This window comes from Erythrolamprus reginae, chromosome 1, assembly GCF_031021105.1.
Source record: "Erythrolamprus reginae isolate rEryReg1 chromosome 1, rEryReg1.hap1, whole genome shotgun sequence".
NCBI lineage: Eukaryota > Metazoa > Chordata > Lepidosauria > Squamata > Dipsadidae > Erythrolamprus > Erythrolamprus reginae.
Genome location: NC_091950.1, coordinates 19,681,901 through 19,704,108, shown reverse-complemented (window position 1 = coordinate 19,704,108; position 22,208 = coordinate 19,681,901). Strand labels below are relative to the sequence as shown.

Genomic DNA, 22,208 nt, shown 5'->3' with positions numbered 1-22,208 from the left:
TATGAACACCAGCTGGCCGGTATTCATGCACACACTGGCCAGCTGTTCTTTGGGTTTCCCGCATGCATATTTCACCGGTCAGCTGGTCTTCATTAGCATTTATCATTTAGACTTATATACCGCTTCGCAGGGCTTTGCATCCCTCTCTAAGCGGTTTACAGAGAATTAGCATCCCAACAATCTGGGTCCTCATTTTACCCACCTTGGAAGGACGGAAGGCTGAGTCAACCTTCAGCCTACTGAGATTCGATCTGTCAAACTACTGGCAGCTGCTGACCGCAGAAGTAGCTCACAGTACTGCACTCTAACCACTGCGCCATTGTGGCTTCACAGGCACTGGAGCCCTGGAAACCCAAAGACCAGATGGCTGGCGCGTGCGTACCTGTTTTTTGACAGTTTTGTGGGTAGTTTTTAGGGGGCATTTTTGGCCCCAAAAACATCCTGGTTTGGGGGTGTTTTCAGGCAGCCGTGCAGACCAACTGGCCGGCCCGGCACATTTATTAATTTATTTTATTTATTGGATTTGTATGCCGCTCCTCTCCGTAGACTCGGGGCGGCTAACAATAATAAAAACAGCATATAAACCCAATACTACAACTAAAAACCCCTTATTTTAAAACCAATCATACCTACCTACAAACAAACATACCATGCATAAATTGTAAAGGCCTAGGGGGAAAGAGTATCTCAGTCCCCCCATGCCTGATGGCAGAGGTGGGTTTTAAGGAGCTTACAAAAGGCGAGGAGGGTGGGGGCAATTCTAATCTCCGGGGAGAGTTGGTTCCAGAGGGCCGGGGCCGCCACAGAGAAGGCTCTTCCCCTGGGTCCTGCCAAACGACATTGTTTAGTTGACGGGACCCGGAGAAGGCCCACTCTGTGGGACCTAACTGGTCGCTGGGATTCGTGCAGCAGAAGGCGGTCCCTGAGATAATCTGGTCCGGTGCCATGAAGGGCTTTATAGGTCATAACCAACACTTTGAATTGTGACCAGAAACTGATCGGCAACCAATGCAGACTGCGGAGTGTTGGTGTTATAAGGGCATTTTTGGGAAAGCCCATGATTGCTCTCGCAGCTGCATTCTGCACGATCTAAAGTTTCCGAACACTTTTCGGAGCATATATGCACACCGGAAACCAGAAGAGCAGGCTGGCGACATGCTCGTGCCCACAGGGAGGGCTGTGTGTCACCTCTGCCACGTGTGCCAAAAGTTCGCCATGACGGCAGTAGCTAGAACAAGTGAATTAAGAATGGCAAAGGAAACGCAGCTCCCTAGAAGAGATCTTCCTATCAGGAGCAGCTGAAGCTCTCTGGGTTGCGGTGCAGTTTGTTATGGAGCTGGACCTTGTAAACCCACCCCCCTCCTGTGTCTGTGCCCCCAAAGCAGTCATGGGCCCCTCCTGGAACGGTCCATGGGCTCTGTTCCGGTAGGAAATTCTGGGATGCACACGCAGCTTTGCATCCCCGACGCATGCCACATGCGCCTCCAGGTGTGCCCCCGTGTGAAATTTGGCTTCTGCGCATGAGCACAGCAAAATCGTGCGTGAGGACACTTGCCCAAGTGAGATTTCAGCAATTTTCGCCAATTTTTTGCTTCTATTTCATTTCATTTCATTGGATTTGTATGCCGCCCCTCTCCATAGACTCGGGGCAGCTAACAACAGTGGTAAAAACAACATGCGACAATCCAATACTAAAGAAGCTAAAAACCCTTATTTTAAAACCAATCATACATACAAACATACCATACATAAATTGTGGAAGCCTAGGGGGAAAGAATATCTTAATTCCCCCATGCCTGACGACAGAGGTGGGTTTTAGGAAGCTTGCGAAAGGCAAGAAGGGTGGGGGCTATTCTAATCTCCGGGGAGAGTTGGTTCCAGAGGGCCGGGGCCGCCACAGAGAAGGCTCTTCCCCTGGGTCCCGCCAAACGACATTGTTTAGTTGACGAGACCCGGAGAAGGCCAACTCTGTGGGACCTAATTGGTCGCTATGCCTGCATGGAAGTAAAAATATTGGCGAGAATCACCCAAATCTCGCTCGTTCGCAAGTCGCCACGTGAGATTTCACTTGCGCGTGCGCAGAGGTCCAAGCCCACGCTGACGTGTGTGCGCCCGCGACAGCCTCGTAGCACCGAAGACGAGCAACCCTTTGCTGCCCCAAAGGGCACAACTGGTGAGGAAAGAAGGAGGAACGAACAAAGATTAAATACAGTATTTATACAGTATATATACTATATATATCTATATATATATATATATGTACACACATACATTTTGTACATTAAACAGAATGAACTCTATTCGTGTGGTTTAGTTTGGTTCTCTTTCTCCCATCCAATTCTGCCTCCCCACGAAAAAACACCCCTCAAAAGCAGAAAGGCCCAAAATCTGACCGCATGTGAGCTTCTTTGGTGACCGATCGGGGGAGAGAATTGGCACACTGGCCAAGAACTCAACTAATCTATTGCACAAGAATAGGACTCCCTCATTGGGGGTTGAAAGGGAAGCACTGGCCTGACATTTTTATTTTTAATTTCCAAGCCCCTTGCATCCTGGACTGATCTGCCATCAGCCGCTGTTCTCCTTGATGGCACCGTTCACCATCCCAGAAATTTGATTCTTGCTCGGAAGACCAGAATCTCAGGAGTCTGCTCAGCTTCCTACTGCTCAAACCCAGCCCTCCTCCCCTTCCTGCCAATCAGCCCCTCCCTCTTGCCAGGGGAGTCTACGGAAGGCACTGGAGAACCCCGCTCCAAAGCCAAGGATGGAAAACGGCTGCCGCATGGCTGCTCCCGATCGATAGAAGCGTAATTCTGGAAAGGAAGTTGTGTGACGTAGGGAGCAATTCCCTCGTGTTCAGGATGTGCTAGTCAAAAAAGGCATCGCGCTGAAAAGGGAGGGGGCAGCGGAAATCTGATGCCATCATCCTCATTTAAGCGCACAAGCAGCACTTCGGATGAATTGACCAAAAAAAGAGAGGTAAAACTCAAATTTTTCAGCCATTTCTTCGGCTCTAAGGTTATGTTTCTCACCCTTGGCAAGTTTTAAGACAGGTGGACTTCAACTCCTAGAATTCCCCAGCCAGCTCAGAGTTGAAGCCCACCTGTCTTAAAACTTGCCAACGTTGAGAAATACTACTCTAATGCATTTTGCTCGGTCCTTTTTTTATTTTTGGCCTCCTTCCCTTCGAACTCAATTCTTTGCCTGGCCTTTGAAAGCATTAACCTGCACCCTTTTAGAACTGTTGTAATCCTAAGTAAGTTCTGAGCTGTTTTTTCCATCCATCCAGCCACCTCGCAGGAGGAAAAGAGGCCACAATGAGAGTCCCAGCTCATTTGTTTTTACCCATCACTGGACTCCTTCCACTCGGAGGCTAAATGGGCGAAACAAGGTAACGCTGCAAAAGTTGACCACCCATCTGAAGCTTTCGATCCTTTCGTTGGGGCAGGCCCACGTTCACCAAGGAGCGCATCAGTTGTGGAAGGATCTGGGTTCAAGCAGTGAGGTGGAAGAATGGGGCAACCCCTGTTTCCCCATAAAGTTTATATTATTCAAATAATCCCCTACAACCACAGTTAGGGGGGGAAAATAAAGAAAAATTAACGGTGTTTGTACATAAGTAGTCCAAACGATTTTTTAAAAGAAGAGGATTTTTTTTAAAGGACTCAAGTATTAGGCCCTTCAAATAAAACAATTCCCGTCGATAATTCTGGAGCCGTTTCACGCCAACCTTTCACGCTGTACCTTGTTTAAGGATCGATTTCTCTTTATAAAAATCACCATCGATTCCAAGGTGCATCCACAAACAACTTTTGTCATGATACCCGTTCTTTTTTTTCCCCTCTCCCCCTGCCCCCTGGTGTTTCTAAAACACCCTCTCGGACAAAAACCCGAATGCATACACAAAGACCTAAATGCAAATTAAGATCTCCCGCAGATCCCCAGAGGGAGTCCCATGATTCCATGCAGTTTGGAAAGCGGAGGGAGGAACGGAGATGTGAAATGGGGGGTTGAGGCCATTCGCTGAGAAAGGTGCAGAAACCGCTTCTTTCAACAACAAAAAAAAAGATTTGATTCCGACGCAGGGAACGACATCTACAATCGCTTCCCCTTCTTTTTTTATTCAGCTTTTTTCTTACTTTCATTCTTTCTTTCCTGGTACTTGGAAGGTTGGAAGAAAAAGGTGACTCTCTCTCTCTCACCTTCGACTTACGTTCTAGCTCTGCCTCTTCTGCAAAAAGAGGAATTTAGTACGGAAATCTTAATTTATACAATCGGAAAGCCATCCGGTCTCCTATTGAGGAAGGAGTTCGGGAGAAGCAGCGGTTTTCGTGGGATCAGGAGATAGTATTTTCTGGGGACAGCGGTGTAGGGTCCTTCTCGGCAAGCCCTTCAGAGGCCTGGCTCAGGAGTCCCCTTGAAGCCAAACCTGGTGAGGAGTCTCTCTTCAGCGGCTCCGCTCGGCCTGCTGAACTCCCTGGCGGCTGGGGAGTATCGTCCAGCTCTGGGTGGGCCGTGACGGGAGGAGGTATATTGGTCACAGGAGTCCCAACGGCGGACGTGCCTTCCATAGCGACGGAGCCCACTTCTGTACGGGTTAAGGTGTCCGAAGCGAGCTCCAGGCCCTGCGAAGTCCCACCAAAAGTCACAACATCTGGAGTGGCCCTGGAGTCCAAAAAGGAACTGCCCAGGTTGGAGAGGAAGGACACTTCTGTGATGACAGCTGCCGTCTCTGCCACCCAATTCAAGTCACTCGCGAGGGAGACGCCAGCAACGGAGGCCGAGGCACCGTGGTCTTCCCCAGAAGCCGGGGAGCTGTCTCCTGCCCCAGCCATGCTGGGGTCGAAGTGGGGCTGCTGGTCAGCTGAATGGGTCGCCGCGACGGTTGTGTTGTTATTGAGGTTGTCCTGGAGAGCCGTCTGGGTCCCCACCTGCTGGTTCTGGAGCAGCATCTCCTGGATCCGGATCTGTTGGAGGATGGCTGGCAACTCGTAATGGTGGAAAAAGTAGATCATGGAATGCTGCCAGGGAGGGGAAGAACAGAGAGCAGCAAAAGAGGAGAAAAGCATTAAAATTATGGGGCTGAGCAAGAAAGTTCTCCCCTCCACACCCCATGTGCATGCACCGGCCAGCTGGTGTTTGGGTTTCCAGCGCTCCAGCGTTTGTGAAGACCAGCTACTGTGCCAGAAACCAGAAGAGCACCGGGCAATGGCATGCGTGCCCACAGAAAGGGCTCTGCCTGCTGCCACCCCTGGCACGCATGCCATAGGTTTGCAATCACAGATCTAGGTATTCAGGAAGACAAAATGATATCTGGATAATTTCTGAGCTTTCAAGTGTGTGTTATTTATGTACTTGAAAGCAAAACATAGAAACATAGAAGACTGACGGCAGAAAAAGACCTCATGGTCCATCTAGTCTGCCCTTATACTATTTCCTGTATTTTATCTTACAATGGATATATGTTTATCCCAGGCATGTTTAAATTCAGTTACTGTGGATTTATCAACCAGGTCTGCTGGAAGTTTGTTCCAAGGATCTACTACTCTTTCAGTAAAATAATATTTTCTCATGTTGCTTTTGATCTTCCCCCCAACTAACTTCAGATTGTGTCCCCTTGTACTTGTGTTCACTTTCCTATTAAAAACACTTCCCCCCTGAACCTTATTTAACCCTTTAACATATTTAAATGTTTCGATCATGTCCCCCTTTTTTCCTTCTGTCCTCCAGACTATACAGATTGAGTTCATGAAGTCTTTCCTGATACGTTTTATGCTTAAGACCTCCCACCATTCTTGTAGCCCGTCTTTGGACCCGTTCAATTTTGTCAATATCTTTTTGTAGGTGAGGTCTCCAGAACTGAACACAGTATTCCAAATGTGGTCTCACCAGCACTCTATATAAGGGGATCACAATCTCCCTCTTCCTGCTTGTTATACCTCTAGCTATGCACCCAGGCATCCTACTTGCTTTTCCTACCGCCCGACCACACTGCTCACCCATTTTTGAGACTGTCAGAAATCACTACCCCTAAATCCTTCTGAAGTTTTTGCTAACACAGAACTGCCAATGCAATACAGTGATCCCTCGATTAGCACGGTCTCAATTAGCGCGAAACGCTGCAACGCGGTTTTTCAAAAAATATTAATTAAAAAATAAGTCCGCGCTAGTTCTCTCTCTCTTTCTCTCCCTGTTGCCGGCGTGGTATATGAGAGAGAAAGAGAGAGGCAGAGGTCGGGCGCATTACCGGGAGGTGGAGGCGGCGTGGGGACGCTGGGTGCCGGGGACACCGAGGAGGGGGTGGACGTGGCCTCTCAGCTGCAGAGCCGAACAAGGGCGGAGGCAACGGCGGAGTCCGGCGCTGGGGCCATGCGGGGCCGCTCATCCAGGGGGGCGTGGACTGGCAAGTCGCCCTCCTTTCTCTTTCTTTCTCTCTCTTATACCACACCGGTAACAGGGAGAGAAAGAGAGAGAGCGGAGGGCACCTTGCCGGTCCACGCCCCCCTAGATGAGCGGCTCCGCATGGCCCCAGCGCCGCCCAGGCAAAGGGGAAACCCCAAGATCGCTTGCCGCTTGCCGTATTGCAGCGAAGGAGGCGAAGCAAGGCTCCAAGCTGCAATACGGCAAGCGGCAAGCGATCTTGGGGTTTCCCCTTTGCCTGGGCGGCGGGAAGACCAAGGGAAGGTTCCTTCAGCCGCCCAACACCTGATCCGCTCCGCAGCGCGGCAGCAGCGAGGAGCCGAAGATGGGGTTTCCCCTTTGCCTGGGCAACGGGGAAACCCCATCTTCGGCTCCTCGCTACTTCCGCGCTGCGGAGCAGATCAGCTGTTGGGCGGCTGAAGGAACCTTCCCTTGGTCTTCCCCGCCGCCCACACGCAAACTCCACCATCTGCGCATGTGCGGCCATGAAAAAAATGGTGCGCATGCGCAGATGGTGTTTTTTACTTCCGCACCACTATAACGCGGAAATCGATTAGCGCGGGAGGTCTTGGAACGTAACCCCCGCGCTAATCGAGAGATCACTGTACTCAGATTGAGGACTAGAAACCTGGCAAACAAATGTCTGAAATAGTATTTTTCTTCGGGGAGGCTAAATTGTAGAAACGGATTCTATCTTTTGAAGTCTGTCATGATTTGGGGGTTCACACAATGCTACAGGAATTGTTTAGAGCCAGTAGCGTACCTGTATGAAAAGCCACGAAGTCACCAAGGCTAAACTGCTATACTGCCCATTGAAACGATAGTGGTAGGCATAAAAGGCGAAGTGGTACAAGTAGAAGAACCTGGAGAGAGACAGAAAGATAAATATGCAGGCACACACATTTATACACAGTATTTACACAGTTTGCTTCCACCCTTCCTTTCTGAACACAAATGGTTGTATTTTTCCCCACCTTCGCTTCAAAAAAGTGTAAAAGTGAACTGAAAGAGAGAAACAGCCCGGTCCTATAATCCGTGAGGGATGAGAACCAGGGAAGGGAAAGGGCATTGATGATGGTCACTGAAGGTTAAACGGGTCCTGGGAGGACCTAGCAACAAGAATGGCAAGGTGTGTCCAATCGGGAAAAAATTAGCCCAACGTGTGACAGTAAAAGACACACAATCCATCAGGCAAGGTGGAGTCAGCTGAACATCTAAGTGCTGCCCTAAATTGGGAATGGCCGTTCTGTGACTCCTTTAAATTGCTCTTCTGAAAAACCCTAAAAGACAGTTTGGTCCACTTGTGAAGGGAACAGGCTAAAAAACAGGAGACTGTGAGTTCTAGTCTCGTTTTAGGCACGAAAGCCACCTGGGTGACTTTTGGCCAAACACCAGGACACTATGAATTCTAGTTCCACCTTAGGCATGAAAGCCAGCCGAGCCAATCCCCAGGAGACTGTGAGTTCTAGTCCTGCCTTAGTATAAAGCTGGCTGAGTCTGTGTTTGGATTAATCTCTTTCTCTTAACCTAGCTCTCACCTCACAGGGCTGTTATTCTCGGGAAAACAGAAGAAGGGAGGAGTATTACGTGTATCTGTTTCCTTGAGCTATTTTAAATAATAATAATAATAATAATAATAATAATAATAATAATAATAATAATTTATTAGATTTGTATGCCGCCCCTCTCCGCAGGCTCGGGGCGGCTCACAACAATAATAAAACAGTGTACAATGAACAAATCTAATATTTAAAAGAAAATATCTAAAAACCCATTATTTTAAATACATACAACACAAGCATACCATACATAAAACTCTATAAGCCTGGGGGAGATGTCTCAATTATCTATCTATCTATCTATCTATCTATCTATCCATCTATCTATCCATCTATCTATCTATTTATTGGATTTGTATGCCGTCCCTCTCTGTGGACTCGGGGCGGCTAACAACAGTGACAAAAAACAGAATGTAAAAATCCAATACTACAACAGCTAAAAACCCTTGTTATAAAACCAATCATACATACAAACATATCATGCATAAATTGTAGAAGCTTAGGGGGAAAGATTATCTTAATTCTCCCATGCCTGACGGCAGAGGTGGGCTTTGAGGAGCTTACGAAAGGCAAGGAGGGTGGGGATATTCTGATCTCTGGGGGGAGTTGGTTCCAGAGGGTCAGGGCCGCCACAGAGAAGGCTCTTCCCCTGGGCCCCACCAACCGACATTGTTTAGTTGACGGGACCCGGAGAAGGCCCACTCTGTGGGACCTAATTGGTCGCTGGGATTCATGCGGCAGAAGGCGGTCCCTGAGATAATCTGGCCCGGTGCCATGCCTGGTGAAAAAATCTAAAAGGTGGGATAATATTTTTTTTTAGAAAAGTCCTTAGGTACAATTGGTGGTCTATTCTGCCCTCCAAAATTGTTTAAAAGCCCCCCCCCCAATACACACACACACACATCCTGCTTCCCAAAGGTTGCCATCTCTGGTCCAGGGAGTCCACTGCCTGAGTGAAGTCCCAGGTCCGTACCTCAACCAGTGCCTTTTGCTTGTGTTGGTGTGGCAGCAAATGGCATCGTACTGGTCTCCCAGCCACACAATGAGGATGATATAGAAGGCCGTGGTGGTGTCGTTGAAGAATTCGGACATGATGGCCTCCATGCCTGTTCCGAGAGGGAAGAAAAGGGGTTATGACCCTCCATAATTCTCAACCCAAATGCGAGGCCTTCTTGCACCAAGAAAACCTTTGCAACAGAGAGGCTGGCTTTAAATCCACAGACTCTGCATAACGGCAGCTCTGCTATTCATCTTTAAAAACAAATGTCTCCACTCTGTTGAAATCTGCTACCAGTTTGCTTCGTGCACGCTGCTTGTGCATGGGTGCTGCAGGCCCTACCGTGCGGCGCTGAGAAAGGAACATTTGGAAGCCAGAAGAGTCTGCAAAGATAGCAAAGGCGGCCTAAACGGAACGTACGGAGGGTCCTAAAAACTTTGGATCACATGGGTGGCACCCACCAGGAGATCTGAGGCCCTCTTTCTCAACTCCCGAACTGGTTGGATGGGCCCTAAAATGTCATCCTCGACCATTGGCCGTTGGATCAGGCCGTGCATCACTGAAGCGTATCAAGCACAGCCCCTCCCAGCTCCCAGGCGCATCACAGCACGCTCCACCAGGAAGGGGCGCAACTATCACCACGGCATGGGGCCATGCAGGACGCCTTGAAGTGGGCTCTTCTATGACTTGTGGACTTCAACTCCCAGAATTCCTGAGCCGGTCATGCTAGCTCAGGAATTCTGGGAGTTGAAGTCCACATGTTACAGAAGAGCCAACTTGGCCTACCCCTGCTCTGGAAGATGTCTGCAATGCGGCCACTTGGGCCACTGCCCTCCCCCCTCTTTAAACATTACAAGTTGGGGGTCTTCACCTTGGTGGAGGCTTTATCTATCTATCTATCTATCTATCTATCTATCTATCTATCTATCTATCTATCTATCTAATCTATCTATCTATCTATCTATCTAACTATCTATCTATCTATCTATCTATCTATCTAACTATCTATCTATCTATCTATCTATCTATCTAACTATCTAATCTATCTATCTATCTATTTATGTATTTAATCTACCTACCTATCTATCTATCTATCTATTTATGTATTTTATCTATCTATCTATCTATCTATTTATGTATTTAATCTATCTATCTATCTAACTATCTATCTATCTATTTATGTATTTAATCTATCTATCTATCTAACTATCTATCTAATCTATCTATCTACCTATTTATGTATTTAATCTATCTATCTATCTATCTAATCTATCTATCTATCTATCTATCTATTTATGTATTTAATCTATCTATCTATCTATCTATCTATCTATCTATCTATTTAATCTATCTATCTATCTATCTATTTATGCATTTAATCTATCTATCTATCTAACTATCTAATCTATCTATCTATCTATCTATCTATCTATCTATCTATCTATCTATCTATCTATCTATCGATCTATTTATTTTATTTATTCAATTTTTATGCCGCCCTTCTGCTTAGACTCAGGGTGGCTTACAACATGTTAGCAATAGCACTTTTTAACAGAGCCAGCCTTTGGGAAGAGGGTCTTAGGTCAAGTCCACTTAGCCTTTGGGGGGGGGGTTTCCAGCTACCCCCCCTTAGGGATATCAGGCTTTGGAACATCCCATTCCTGGATTATTTCACAACCCTGCTGGAGAATGAGTGTTGGCTCACCTGAACACCTTTTCTCTTTTTTTAAAAAAAATATTTTTATTTGAAACATACACACATAGAAGACAATCACCGAAACACCCTGCAAAATGCTCCTGGGACCTGGAACCGTCTTGTCTCTAACATTTTGTGCAAGTCTCCTTTTCAGCCCTCGCTTCGTCGAAAACCGGAGCATGTGCAGAGAAGCATGGAGGAGTAGCCCGAAAAACATAGACTCAATAACTGAGCAGATCAGACTGTAGCCACCCATTCCTAGACTATTGCGCGACCTAATGAGAAAAGGTGTTCAGGTACGGCAACACCCATTCACTTCATGCATACATGCACACTGCGCACTTATGCGCACCACAGGCACAACTGTATAGCGCAGAAAAAGGAGCATTTTGAAGCCACCAGAGTCTGCAAAGATAATGGGGGACGGAATCATAAGAACCTAAGAAGAGCCCTGCTGAATCAGGCCCATCGATTCCAGCATTCTGTGTCCCACAGTGGCCCACCAATAAATTGTCCATGGGGATCTTGAGCAGAAAGAGAAGGCAAGACCCTCCCTTTCCCTTGACCTCCAATAAATGGGACTCAAGGGAACCCTGCCTGCCTCAACCAACATAGAGGCGGCACATGGACATCCATTTCAATAACCACCGATACACTTGGCATCCATGAATCTGTCTAATCCTGCCTTGAAGCTATCCATGCTGACAGCTGTCACAACCTCTTCTGGAAGTGAATTATATAAACCAAGGACCCTCTGGGTGAAGAAATATTTCCCTTTATTTGTCCTAAATTTCTTACCTATGAGCTTTCTTACCTATGCTACTAGGAGAATTGGTATATCTGACGATCAGCTGTGCCGGGTGATTTTAGATTAGCTACGAAGCAGGAAATCCTGCTTTCTAGCTAATCCAGATCATGTCTGGATTAGCTAGATCTGCCGCACAAATCCCAGTGACCGGTTAGGTCCCACAGAGTTGGCCTTCTCCGGGTCCCGTCGACTAAGCAATGCCGTTTGGCGGGACCCAGGAGAAGAGCCTTCTCTGTGGCGGCCCCGACCCTCTGGAATCAACTCCCCCCAGATATCAGAGTTATCCCCACCCTCCTTGCCTTTCGCAAGCTCCTTAAAACCCACCTCTGTCGTCAGGCATGGGGGAATTGAAATTTTCCCTTCCCCCTAGGCTTATAGAATGTATACATGGTATGCTTGTATGTATGAGTGGTTTTTTTAAATTAGGGTTTTTTAAGATTATTTTTAATATTAGATTTGTTTACATTGTCTTTTTATATTGTTGTTAGCCGCCCCGAGTCTTCGGAGAGGGGCGGCATACAAATCAAATCAAATCAAATCAATAAATAAACAAACAAACAAACAAACAAACAAATAAATAAAATAAATGTGGCCCAGCTGATCGTCAGATATACCAATTCTCCTAGTAGCATTTTTTACTAGCGGTTCGGATAAACTGGTCTAAACCAATAGCATTTCACCTCTGCCTCCAGTCCTTCAGAAGGTATTTCTTCAATAACGATGGCTTAAGGCAGTTGACGTAAGGCAGACAGGTAGTTGAAGGATACTTCAGTAGGTTAGAAAGGGGAATTCTAAAGCAGTTTTCTTAACAGTGGCGATTTGGAATTGTGTGGACTTCAACTCCCAGAATTCCCCAGCCAGCATTGAAGGCCAAACGACTTCAAATCACCAAGGCTGAGGAACACTGCACTATAGGAAGCTGTCAAGTAAATATGGAACAAATACTTATATAAGCAGAACCGAGGAATGTCTTATCAGAAACAGTGGTGGGTGGGCTCTTTCCAATCCACAGGGGCTACACGCCCGTTTACGCAACAGTACTGATTCTTCCAAGAAGCTTTTCTCCTTACCTACTAAAGCCAAGATGACGGTCAGCAAAGGGGCCGCGGGGAAGGCGATCGTCATGTTCATTTCCAGCATTTGTAACAAGTCCACTGGGGAAAGGGGAAGTTAGCTATTAATGTATGAACAGAGTAATCCTTGTTTACCAAGGTTGTGCAGACACAGATTGAGATTAATTGTGAATAACAACTACTCAGGCACACACAGATCTACTAACTTGAATTAAAGTTTACTTTGAGAAATAACATATTCAGATAAACAAAGTCATACACATAATAAGTCAGAATAACAATCTTATTGTTCAATTGTTCAATAACAATCTTGGTCCAAAGACGGGCTACAAGAATGGTGGAAGGTCTTAAGTATAAAACGTATCAGGAAAGACTTCATGAACTCCATCTGTATAGTCTGGAGGACAGAAGGAAAAGGGGGGACATGATTGAAACATTTAAATATGTTAAAGGGTTAAATAAGGTTCAGGAGGGAAGTGTTTTAATAGTAAAGTGAACACAAGAACAAGGGGACACAATCTGAAGTTAGTTGGGGGAAAGATCAAAGGCAACATGAGAAAATATTATTTTACTGAAAGAGTAGTAGATGCTTGGAACTAACTTCCAGCAGACGTGGTTGGTAAATCCACAGTAACTGAATTTAAATATGCCTGGGATAAACATATATCCATCCTAAGATAAAATACAGGAAATAGTATAAGGGCAGACTAGATGGACCATGAGGTCTTTTTCTGCCGTCAGTCGTCTATGTTTCTATGTTTCTATGTAACAATGCAAATGTTATCAAGATCATAGTCTTTCTTACCAGTTTTCTTGTCATAATCAGCAAACAAAGCTATCAAGCCTAAACACATTTTAGATATACAGTGATACCTCGTCTTACAAAATTAATTCGTTCCAGGAGGAGGCTCGTAAGGTGAAAAGTTCGTAAGACGAAACAATGTTTCCCATAGGAATCAATGGAAAACCGATTAATGCGTGCAAGCCAAAAATTTACCCCTTTTTCAAGCCAAAACGCCCGTTTTTGCGCTGGTGGGATTCCCCTGAAGCTCCCCTCCATGGGAAACCCCACCGCCGGACTTCTGTGTTTTTGCGATGGTGCGATTTCGCTGAGGCTTCCCTCGCTGGGAAACCCCACCTCCAGACTTCCGTTGCCAGCGGAGCGCCCGTTTTTGCGATCCTGGGATTCCCATCCTGGGATTTCCCTACAGCATCGGAAGTCAGGAGGTGGGGTTTCCCATGCAGGGGAGCCTCAGGGAAATCCCAGGATCGCAAAAACGGCTGCTCCGCTGGCAATGGAAATCTGGAGGCGGGGCATCCCAGCGGCGGCGGGTTCGTAAGGTGGAAAAAGTTCGTAAGAAGAGGCAAAAAAAACCCCCAAACCCTGGTTTCGTATCTCGAAAAGTTTGTATGATGAGGGGTTCATATGACAAGGTATCACTGCAATATATAACTACAATACAGAAGCACACAAAATCGACAGTCAGTGCCGCCCGAGAATTTCTTGACCGTTTCGAGATTGAAGGCGAGGCTTTTCTCAACTGTATAGCGACAGGAGATGAAACTTGGGCTTATCACCACACTTCAGAGAGCAAACGTCAATCAATGCAGAGGACCATACTCATTCTCCTTTTGCCAAAAAATTCAAAACTCAGCAACCAGCAAGAAAAATCATGGGCACCCATCACACACAAATCTTGGGCACCCATCGCAGCAGCGTACATGCCCTTTGCATTCAGGCAGCGCATTACAGCGCGCACTTCGCACTTGGAGGGAAACGGAATGAGGACGCTCATCTCTAACTGACCACTGGCCCTGCTCATGCTCTTCCGCTGGCTTCCCACTACACGATAGTAATACCAACTTCAGATCGTGCAGAATGCGGCCGCGAGAGCTATCGTGGGGCTTCCTAGATTCGCCCACTTTTCTACAACACTCCATGGCCTGCACTGGCTGCCGATCGGTTTCCGGTCACAATTCAAAGTATTGGTAATGACCTTTAAAGCCCTTCATGGCATTGGACCAGAATACCTCCGGAACCGCCTTCTACTGCACGAATCCCAGCGACCGATAAGGTCCCACAGAGTTGGCCTTCTCCAGGTCCAGTCAACCAAACAATGTCGTTTGGCGGGCCCCAGGGGAACAGCCTTCTCTGTGGCGGTCCCGGCCCTCTGGAATCAACTCCCCCCGGAGATTAGAACAGCCCCCCTCCCTCCTTGTCTTTCGCAAGTTATTCAAGACCCACCTATATCGCCAGGCATGGAGGAATTAAGACATCTCCCCCAGGCTTTCTTATATTTTATGTTTGGTATGTATGTGTTGTATGGTTTTTAAATTGTTGGGTTTTTTTAATATAATTTTATTATTAGATTTGTTCCATTGTTATACTGTTTTTATTATTGTTGTGAGCTGCCCCGAGTCTTCGGAGAGGGGCGGCATACAAATCTAATAAATTGAATTGAATTGAATTGAACTTCTCCCGCGAACATTCCCCATGAGAGCTACGTGCCTTATAACCTGACTTTCCGGATATCCTTCGAAATAATAATCTCAATTTCAGCATCTCTCCTCTTTCAGACTTTTTCAACCTTGGCAACTTCCAAGAGGTGAGGACTTCAATTCCCAACATACCCCAGAATAGCCGGGATTCCCCAGCTAGCTCAGATGATTTGGCTGGGGATTGCTGGGAGTTGAAGTCCACACATTTTCAAGTTGCTAAGGCTGACAGAAACACTGTCCTACTTTACGAATAGTCCTTGACTTTAAAACCATTCGCTTAGTGACGGTGAGGTTAAAACGGCAGTGGGGGGAAAAAGGGGACTTACAATCAAAATTGCAACCTTTGCAGCATGCCCAGCAATCACATGATTAAAATTCAGGGCCTTGGCAACCGGTTTCTATTTTACGGTCATGTGCACTGCCACTTGTGACCCTCCCAGCTGGCTCACAACAAGCAAAGTCAATGGGAGAAGATGGGAGTTGCTTCACAACTGCACAATTTGCTTCACAACTGCATGATTCATTTAACAACTGAATGATTAGCTTCACAACTGCAGTGATTTGCTTAACAACTGCAGTGGTTCACTTAACAACTACATGATTTCCTTCACAACTGCAGTGAATTGCTTCACAATTGCAGTGATTTGCTTAACAATTGCAGTGGTTCACTTAACAACTACATGATTTCCTTCACAACTGCAGTGAATTGCTTCACAACTGCAGTGAATTGCTTCACAACTGCAGTGGTTCACTTAACAACTACATGATTTCCTTCACAACTGCAGTGGTTCACTTAACAACTACATGATTTCCTTCACAAATGCAGTGAATTGCTTCACAACTGCAGTGATTTGCTTAACAACTGCAGTGATTTGCTTAACAACTGCAGTGGTTCACTTAACAACTACATGATTTCCTTCACAACTGCAGTGAATTGCTTCACAACTGCAGTGATTCGTTTAACAGCTGCAGTGGTTTACTTAATAACTATATGATTCATTTAACTGCATGATTCGCTTAACAACTGCAATGACTAGCATAACAGCTGCGTGATTCATTTAACAACTGCATGATTCACTTAATTGCAGTGGTTTACTTAACTACTTAATTTGCTTAACAACTGCAGTGATTTGCTTAACAACTGCATGATTCACTTAACAACTGCAGGTGTTTACTTAACAACTACATAATTTGCTTACCAACAGCAGTGATTTCCTTCCAACTGCAGTGGTACTAAAAAACTGGTCATAAAATCAGGCATGATTCACATAACAATTCCACTGCTTGTCAGTGGAAATTCTGAGCCCAATTATGGTCATAAATTGAGGACTACCTGTATAAAGGACTGCTTATAAATATCAGCTGCTGTCTTCCTAAAGTTGCTAAGGGCCGAGTCTCGTCGTGTAATGTGGTGGTTCTCAACCTGGGGTCGGGACCCCTTTGGGGGTCGAATGACCGTTTCACAGGGGGTCACCTAAGACTAGGGGAAAAGACAAATTTCCCACACTGTTAGGAACGAAAGATTCTATTCTGGTGCCTTGGAACATATTTTTACAATCCGACCAATCAGGCGTTTACAGTGGGGGTGTCCCTCTGACCTTCCTGCCAATCAGCTTAAAGCTCTGTGGGGAGAATTGGCACTAGACTTATGGTTGGGGGTCACCACAACATGAGGAAATGTATTAAGGGGTCGCGGCATTAGAAAGGTTGAGAACCACTGGTGTAGAAGGAGAAAGAGGAAGTAGAAAGGAAGGAGGGAAGGGAAGGAGGAGAGGGAGGGAGGGAGGGAGGAAGGGGGAGATTTGTTTAATATAATCCTTTGCACAAGTTATATTCTCATGTTTTACTACTCAGTTTTAGCATATTATACTGCATTTTAACTTATTATTTATTTAAATTTCCTCTATTTTAGCCAATTTTATTGTTTTTTAACCAGTCACAGTTTTATGACGACCAATGTGGTCCTTTTTCTCGCTTTGATATGGTCGATTGACTAATCAAATAAAGTTGAGATATATATATATATATACCACTAAACTTATGGTTGGGGGTCACCCCAACTTGAGGAAATGTATTAAGGGGTCGCGGCCAGTGTTCCCTCTAATTTTCTTTGGGGGTGGGCGGAAAAGTATAGTGTCTGAGCGGCAGTCCCTCCGGGACTGGGCGGCACAGAAATAATAAATAAATAAATGAATGAATGAGTGAGTGAGTGAGTGAGTGAGTGAGTGAGTGAGTGAGTGAGTGAGTGAGTAAATAAATAAATAAATAAATAAATAAATAAATAAATACTGTGTGTCTATAACAGTGAGCTCATAATAGGGCAACTCTGTCAATATCAAAATGCCACTTAAATAGTTGAGCTAGTTTCAAACTAGATTTTGATTTTCTTTCTCTCTTCCTTACTCCCATTCTTTTTCTTTCTCTTTTCCTTCCTCTCTTTTTTCTATCTGTTTCTCTCTCTTCCTCTCTTCCTCTCTCTCTCCTTCCCTCTCACTCTTTCCCTCTCGGCTTCTGGGCAGGTTTGGAAAACTCTGAGTTGATGATGATTTTTAAGTGAGCGATTGCTCACTGCTCAGCTTAGAGGGAACTATGGTCGCGGCATTAGAAAGGTTGAGAACTACTGCTCTAATACAACCTTACTCCCTGCTAGAGAATTAAATTTCCATTTCCATAAAGAGGGTTTCAGCCAATAGAAACAGCCAGCTGCTATCGAGTACCAGGTTGCCAAAATGATGATTCACTCATGGATGAACAAAGAACATTATATTTCTTGGCTGCACTATTCGAGACTGCACATTAAAATGAATCATGGCAAGCTGCATACCAGAGGTGGGGGGTGGTAATTATTTAACAAGGATTAGGATGCAAATGGGCCATGGCAGTGTTTAAGCCAAGAATGTGCAGGTTTTCAAGGTTGATAGCCCTTCTCAAATCTTTGCGTGGCATACTGAGTAGCAAATGGAATGGTTTTCATTTACACTGAATTAAAATTAAATGTGTCCACTGTACCTAACGCTATTACTCCTATACTGAGAATAATCACATGAATGGCGTGGAATAAATTGAAATAATCTCTTCCTTATATTAAAAACTACACTGAAAACCCTCTCAAAATTTAGAAACATAGACGTCTGACGGCAGAAAAAGACCTCCTGGTCCATCTAGTCTGCCCTTATACTATTTCCTGTATTTTATCTTACAATGGATATATGTTTATCCCAGGCATGTTTAAATTCAGTTACTGTGGATTTACCAACCACGTCTGCTGGAAGTTTGTTCCAAGGATCTACTACTCTTTCAGTAAAATAATATTTTCTCATGTTGCTTTTGATCTTTCCCCCAACTAACTTCAGATTGTGTCCCCTTGTCCTTGTGTTCACTTTCCTATTAAAAACACTTCCCTCCTGAACCTTATTTAACCCTTTAACATATTTAAATGTTTCGATCATGTCCCCCCTTTTCCTTCTGTCCTCCAGACTATACAGATTGAGTTCATTAAGTCTTTCCTGATACGTTTTATGCTTCAGACCTTCCACCATTCTTGTAGCCCATCTTTGGACCCATTCAATTTTGTCAATATCTTTTTGTAGGTGAGGTCTCCAGAACTGAACACAGTATTCCAAATGTGGCCTCACCAGCGCTCTATATAAGGGGATCACAATCTCCCTCTTCCTGCTTGTGATACCTCTAGCTATGCAGCCAAGCATCCTTCTTGCTTTTCCTACTGCCCGACCACACTGCTCACCCATTTTGAGACTGTCAGAAATCACTACCCCTAAATCCTTCTCTTCTGAAGCTTTTGCTAACACAGAACTGCCAATGCAATACAGTGGAACCCCGACATAAGAGCTGCTCTACTTAAGAGCAACTCGAGATAAGAGCTGGGAGGGGAGAGATATTTTTGTTCTACTTACAAGCCCAAATTCGAGATACAAGCGCCAAGGAGCTGTCTCCTGAAGCCAAACGCTAACTTCCGCGTTCGGCTTCAGGAGACAGCTGTGAAGCGGCGCGCGTGTTTTAAAAGGTTGCAGCCGGCCAGGGGGGCTCGGGGGGGTGCTTGCAGCTTTCTTTCTTGCTCTTTTTCTTTCTCTCTTTTACCTTCCCTTCCTCTATTTCTTCTTTTCTTTCTCCTTCCCACCTTCTTCCCTCCCTCCCTCCTTTCACTCATTCCTCTCTTACTCTCCCCTTTCATAAGTTTCCTTGCTTCCTTCCTCTGTTCCTGTCCCTTCCCCCTTTCTTTCTTTCTTTCTTTCTTTCTTTCTCTTTTTCTTTCTCTCTTTTACCTTCCCTTCCTCTATTTCTTCTTTTCTTTCTCCTTCTCACCTTCTTCCCTCCCTCCCTCCCTCCCTTCACTCATTCCTCTCTTACTCTCCCCTTTCATAAGTTTCCTTGCTTCCTTCCTCTGTTCCTGTCCCTTCCCTCTTTCCTTCCTTCCTTCCCACCCTCCGTCCATTCATTCACCCATTCCTCTCTTGATCGCTTAAAGCCGGTCCCTGGTGCAAAAAGGGTTGGGGACCTCTGTCCTACAGGATTGGGTGGCAGAGAAGTTGAACATATGTAAATTTAAAAGTTTAAGAAAGTTTACAAGTTAAGTGAAAGAAACTTCATTATTCATTTATATGTACATGTACATTTCTTCATTAAAAACATGTCTTTCTGCATAATTTAGACTAACTTTGTGAGTTTTTTGAGGGCTGGAACCAATTAAAATTATTTACATTAATTCCTATGGGGAAAAGTCGTTCGAGATAAGAGCTGCTCGACTTAAGAGCCCAGGTCCGGAACGAATTAAACTCGTATCTCGAGGTACCACTGTACTCAGATTGAGGATTCCTTTTCCCCAAGTGCATTATTTTACATTTGGAAACATTAAACTGCAGTTTCCATTGCTTTGACCATTTATCTAGTAAAGCTAAATCATTTACCATATTACAGACCCCTCTAGGAATATCAACCCTATTGCACACTTTAGAGTCATCGACAAATAGGCAAACCTTCCCTACCAAACCTTCCCCTATGTCACTCACAAACATATTAAAAAGAATAGGACCCAGAACAGACCCTTGTGGCACACCGCTTGTAACCTGTCTCTGCTCAGAATACTCGCCGTTAACAATAACTCTCTGATGTCTACGCTTCAGCCAGCTTGAAATCCACTGAAATCCAGGGATTAAGTCCAATCTTCACTAATTTATCTATCAGCTCTTTATGTGGAACAGTATCAAACCGTATAATTTGCGGCTTCTCAGTGCTTTCATCATAACAACAGCAACAGCTCTTAGACTTATATACCACTTCATGGTGCTTTTTACAGCCTTCTCTAAGCAGTTGACACAACCACCCTATTGCCCCCAATAATCTGGGTCCACATTTTACCCACCTCGGAAGGACGGAAGGCTGAGTCAACCTTGAGCCCAGTTGGGATCGAACTCCTGGCGGTGAGCAGAGTCAGCCTGCACTAATGCATTCTACCCACTGTGCCACCACAGCTCACAACTCACCATCATTTATTTATTTATTTATTTATTTATTTATTATTATTATTTAGATTTGTTTGCCGCCCCTCTCCGCAGACTCGGGGCAGCTCACAACAAAGTGAAAACAATTTACAACAAATCTAAATTACTGTTTAAAAATATTTAAAAGACCCCATTTTCTAAACACACATACATACAAACATACCATTCATAAATTGTATATGCCCGGGGGAGATGTCTCAGTTCCCCCATGCCTGACGACAAAGGTGGGTCTTAAGGAGCTTACGAAAGGCAAGGAGGGTAGGGGCAGTTCTAATCTCTGGGGGGAGTTGGTTCCAGAGGGCCAGGGCCGCCACAGAGAAGGCTCTTCCCCTGGGGCCTGCCAAACGACATTGTTTAGTTGACGGGACCCGGAGAAGGCCCACTCTGTGGGACCTAATCGGTCGCTGGGATTCGTGCGGCAGCAGGCGGTCTCGGATATATTCATTTCATACTCATTTCAAGCCCACCTGGAGAGCAGGCATTGCTAAACTCACAGCAAGGTTGTTTTTTTAAAAACTTACCGATAAAAACGAAGATTTGGTGATGTGAGTAGCGCAACAGCATGGAAACAGATAGAGTCTGAAAAGAGAGAGGCATGTAAACATTAAAGCACGAAAGCCCCAAGGCCAACCACAAAAAACTGGAAAGCGTTCTCATCCTTCTGAAAAATCACTCTCTGGAATAAAAATTTAAATTTGTCCAGAATTAAAATGAAAAGCACAGCTGCTGACAAGGAACAGAGGCTACAAAACACTTGGGAGAAACACGGTGAATAGAAATCCAGTTGTAAAAGAGTAAAAGAGAGATGGGGAAGGATCGATCCTTTATGACTGGTGGACTTCAACTCCCAGAATTCCTGAGACAGCAACATGTCCGCCAGGCATAAAAGGGTCATCCTTCCCCATTCCTGAACTAAAGGATAGTGGGAAGAGTTTGTTTGTTTGTTCAATTTCTTTGAACAAATTTGTAATGTATTGTATCACTGTTATTTATTTATTTATTCAATTTTTATGCCGCCCTTTTCCTTATACTCAGGGCAGCTTACAACATGTTAGCAATAGCTCTTTTTAACAGAGCCAGCCTATTGCCCCCACAATCCGGGTCCTCATTTTACCCATCTCGGAAGGATGGAAGGCTGAGTCAACCTTGAGCCGGTGATGAGATTTGAACCGCTGACCTACAGATCTACAGTCAGCTTCAGTGGCCTGCAGTACAGTGTTCCCTCGATTTTCGCGGGGGATGCGTTCCGAGACCGCCCGCGAAAGTCGAATTTCCGCGAAGTAGAGATGCAGAAGTAAATACACTATTTTTGGCTCTGAACAGTATCACAAGCCTTCCCGTAACATTTTAAACCCCTAAATTACTATTTCCCATTCCCCTGGCAACCATTTAGATTATTACTCACCATGTTTATTTATTAAAGTTTATTTTAAAAAATATTTATTAAAGGCGGACGAAAGTTTAGCGATGACGTATGACGTCATCGGGCGGGGAAAAACGTGGTATAGGGAAAAAACCCGCAAAGTATTTTTTTAATTAATATTTTTGAAAAACCGTGGTATAGCCGTTTCGCGAAGTTTGAACCCGCGAAAATCGAGGGACCACTGACCAGCACTCTACCTGCTGCACCACCCCAG

The 22,208-nt window shown here is 45.2% G+C and overlaps 1 protein-coding gene across 2 annotated transcripts in view; it reads right to left on the bottom strand.

The window, feature by feature from the left end:
- Window positions 1–4,170: 4,170 nt before the first annotated feature.
- The window catches only part of TMEM259 (transmembrane protein 259), a 58,548-nt gene continuing 40,510 nt past the window's right edge, over window positions 4,171–22,208 (bottom strand). For both annotated transcript variants that reach the window (XM_070746452.1, XM_070746443.1), the window contains exons 7-11: window positions 21,093–21,150; window positions 12,551–12,634; window positions 8,953–9,085; window positions 7,184–7,283; window positions 4,171–5,021 (exon numbers count right to left, since the gene is read on the bottom strand). In XM_070746452.1, the coding sequence (XP_070602553.1) occupies window positions 4,338–5,021; window positions 7,184–7,283; window positions 8,953–9,085; window positions 12,551–12,634; window positions 21,093–21,150 (1,059 nt within the window). In that variant the 3' untranslated portion in view covers window positions 4,171–4,337. The remainder of the gene's footprint in view (window positions 5,022–7,183; window positions 7,284–8,952; window positions 9,086–12,550; window positions 12,635–21,092; window positions 21,151–22,208) is intronic.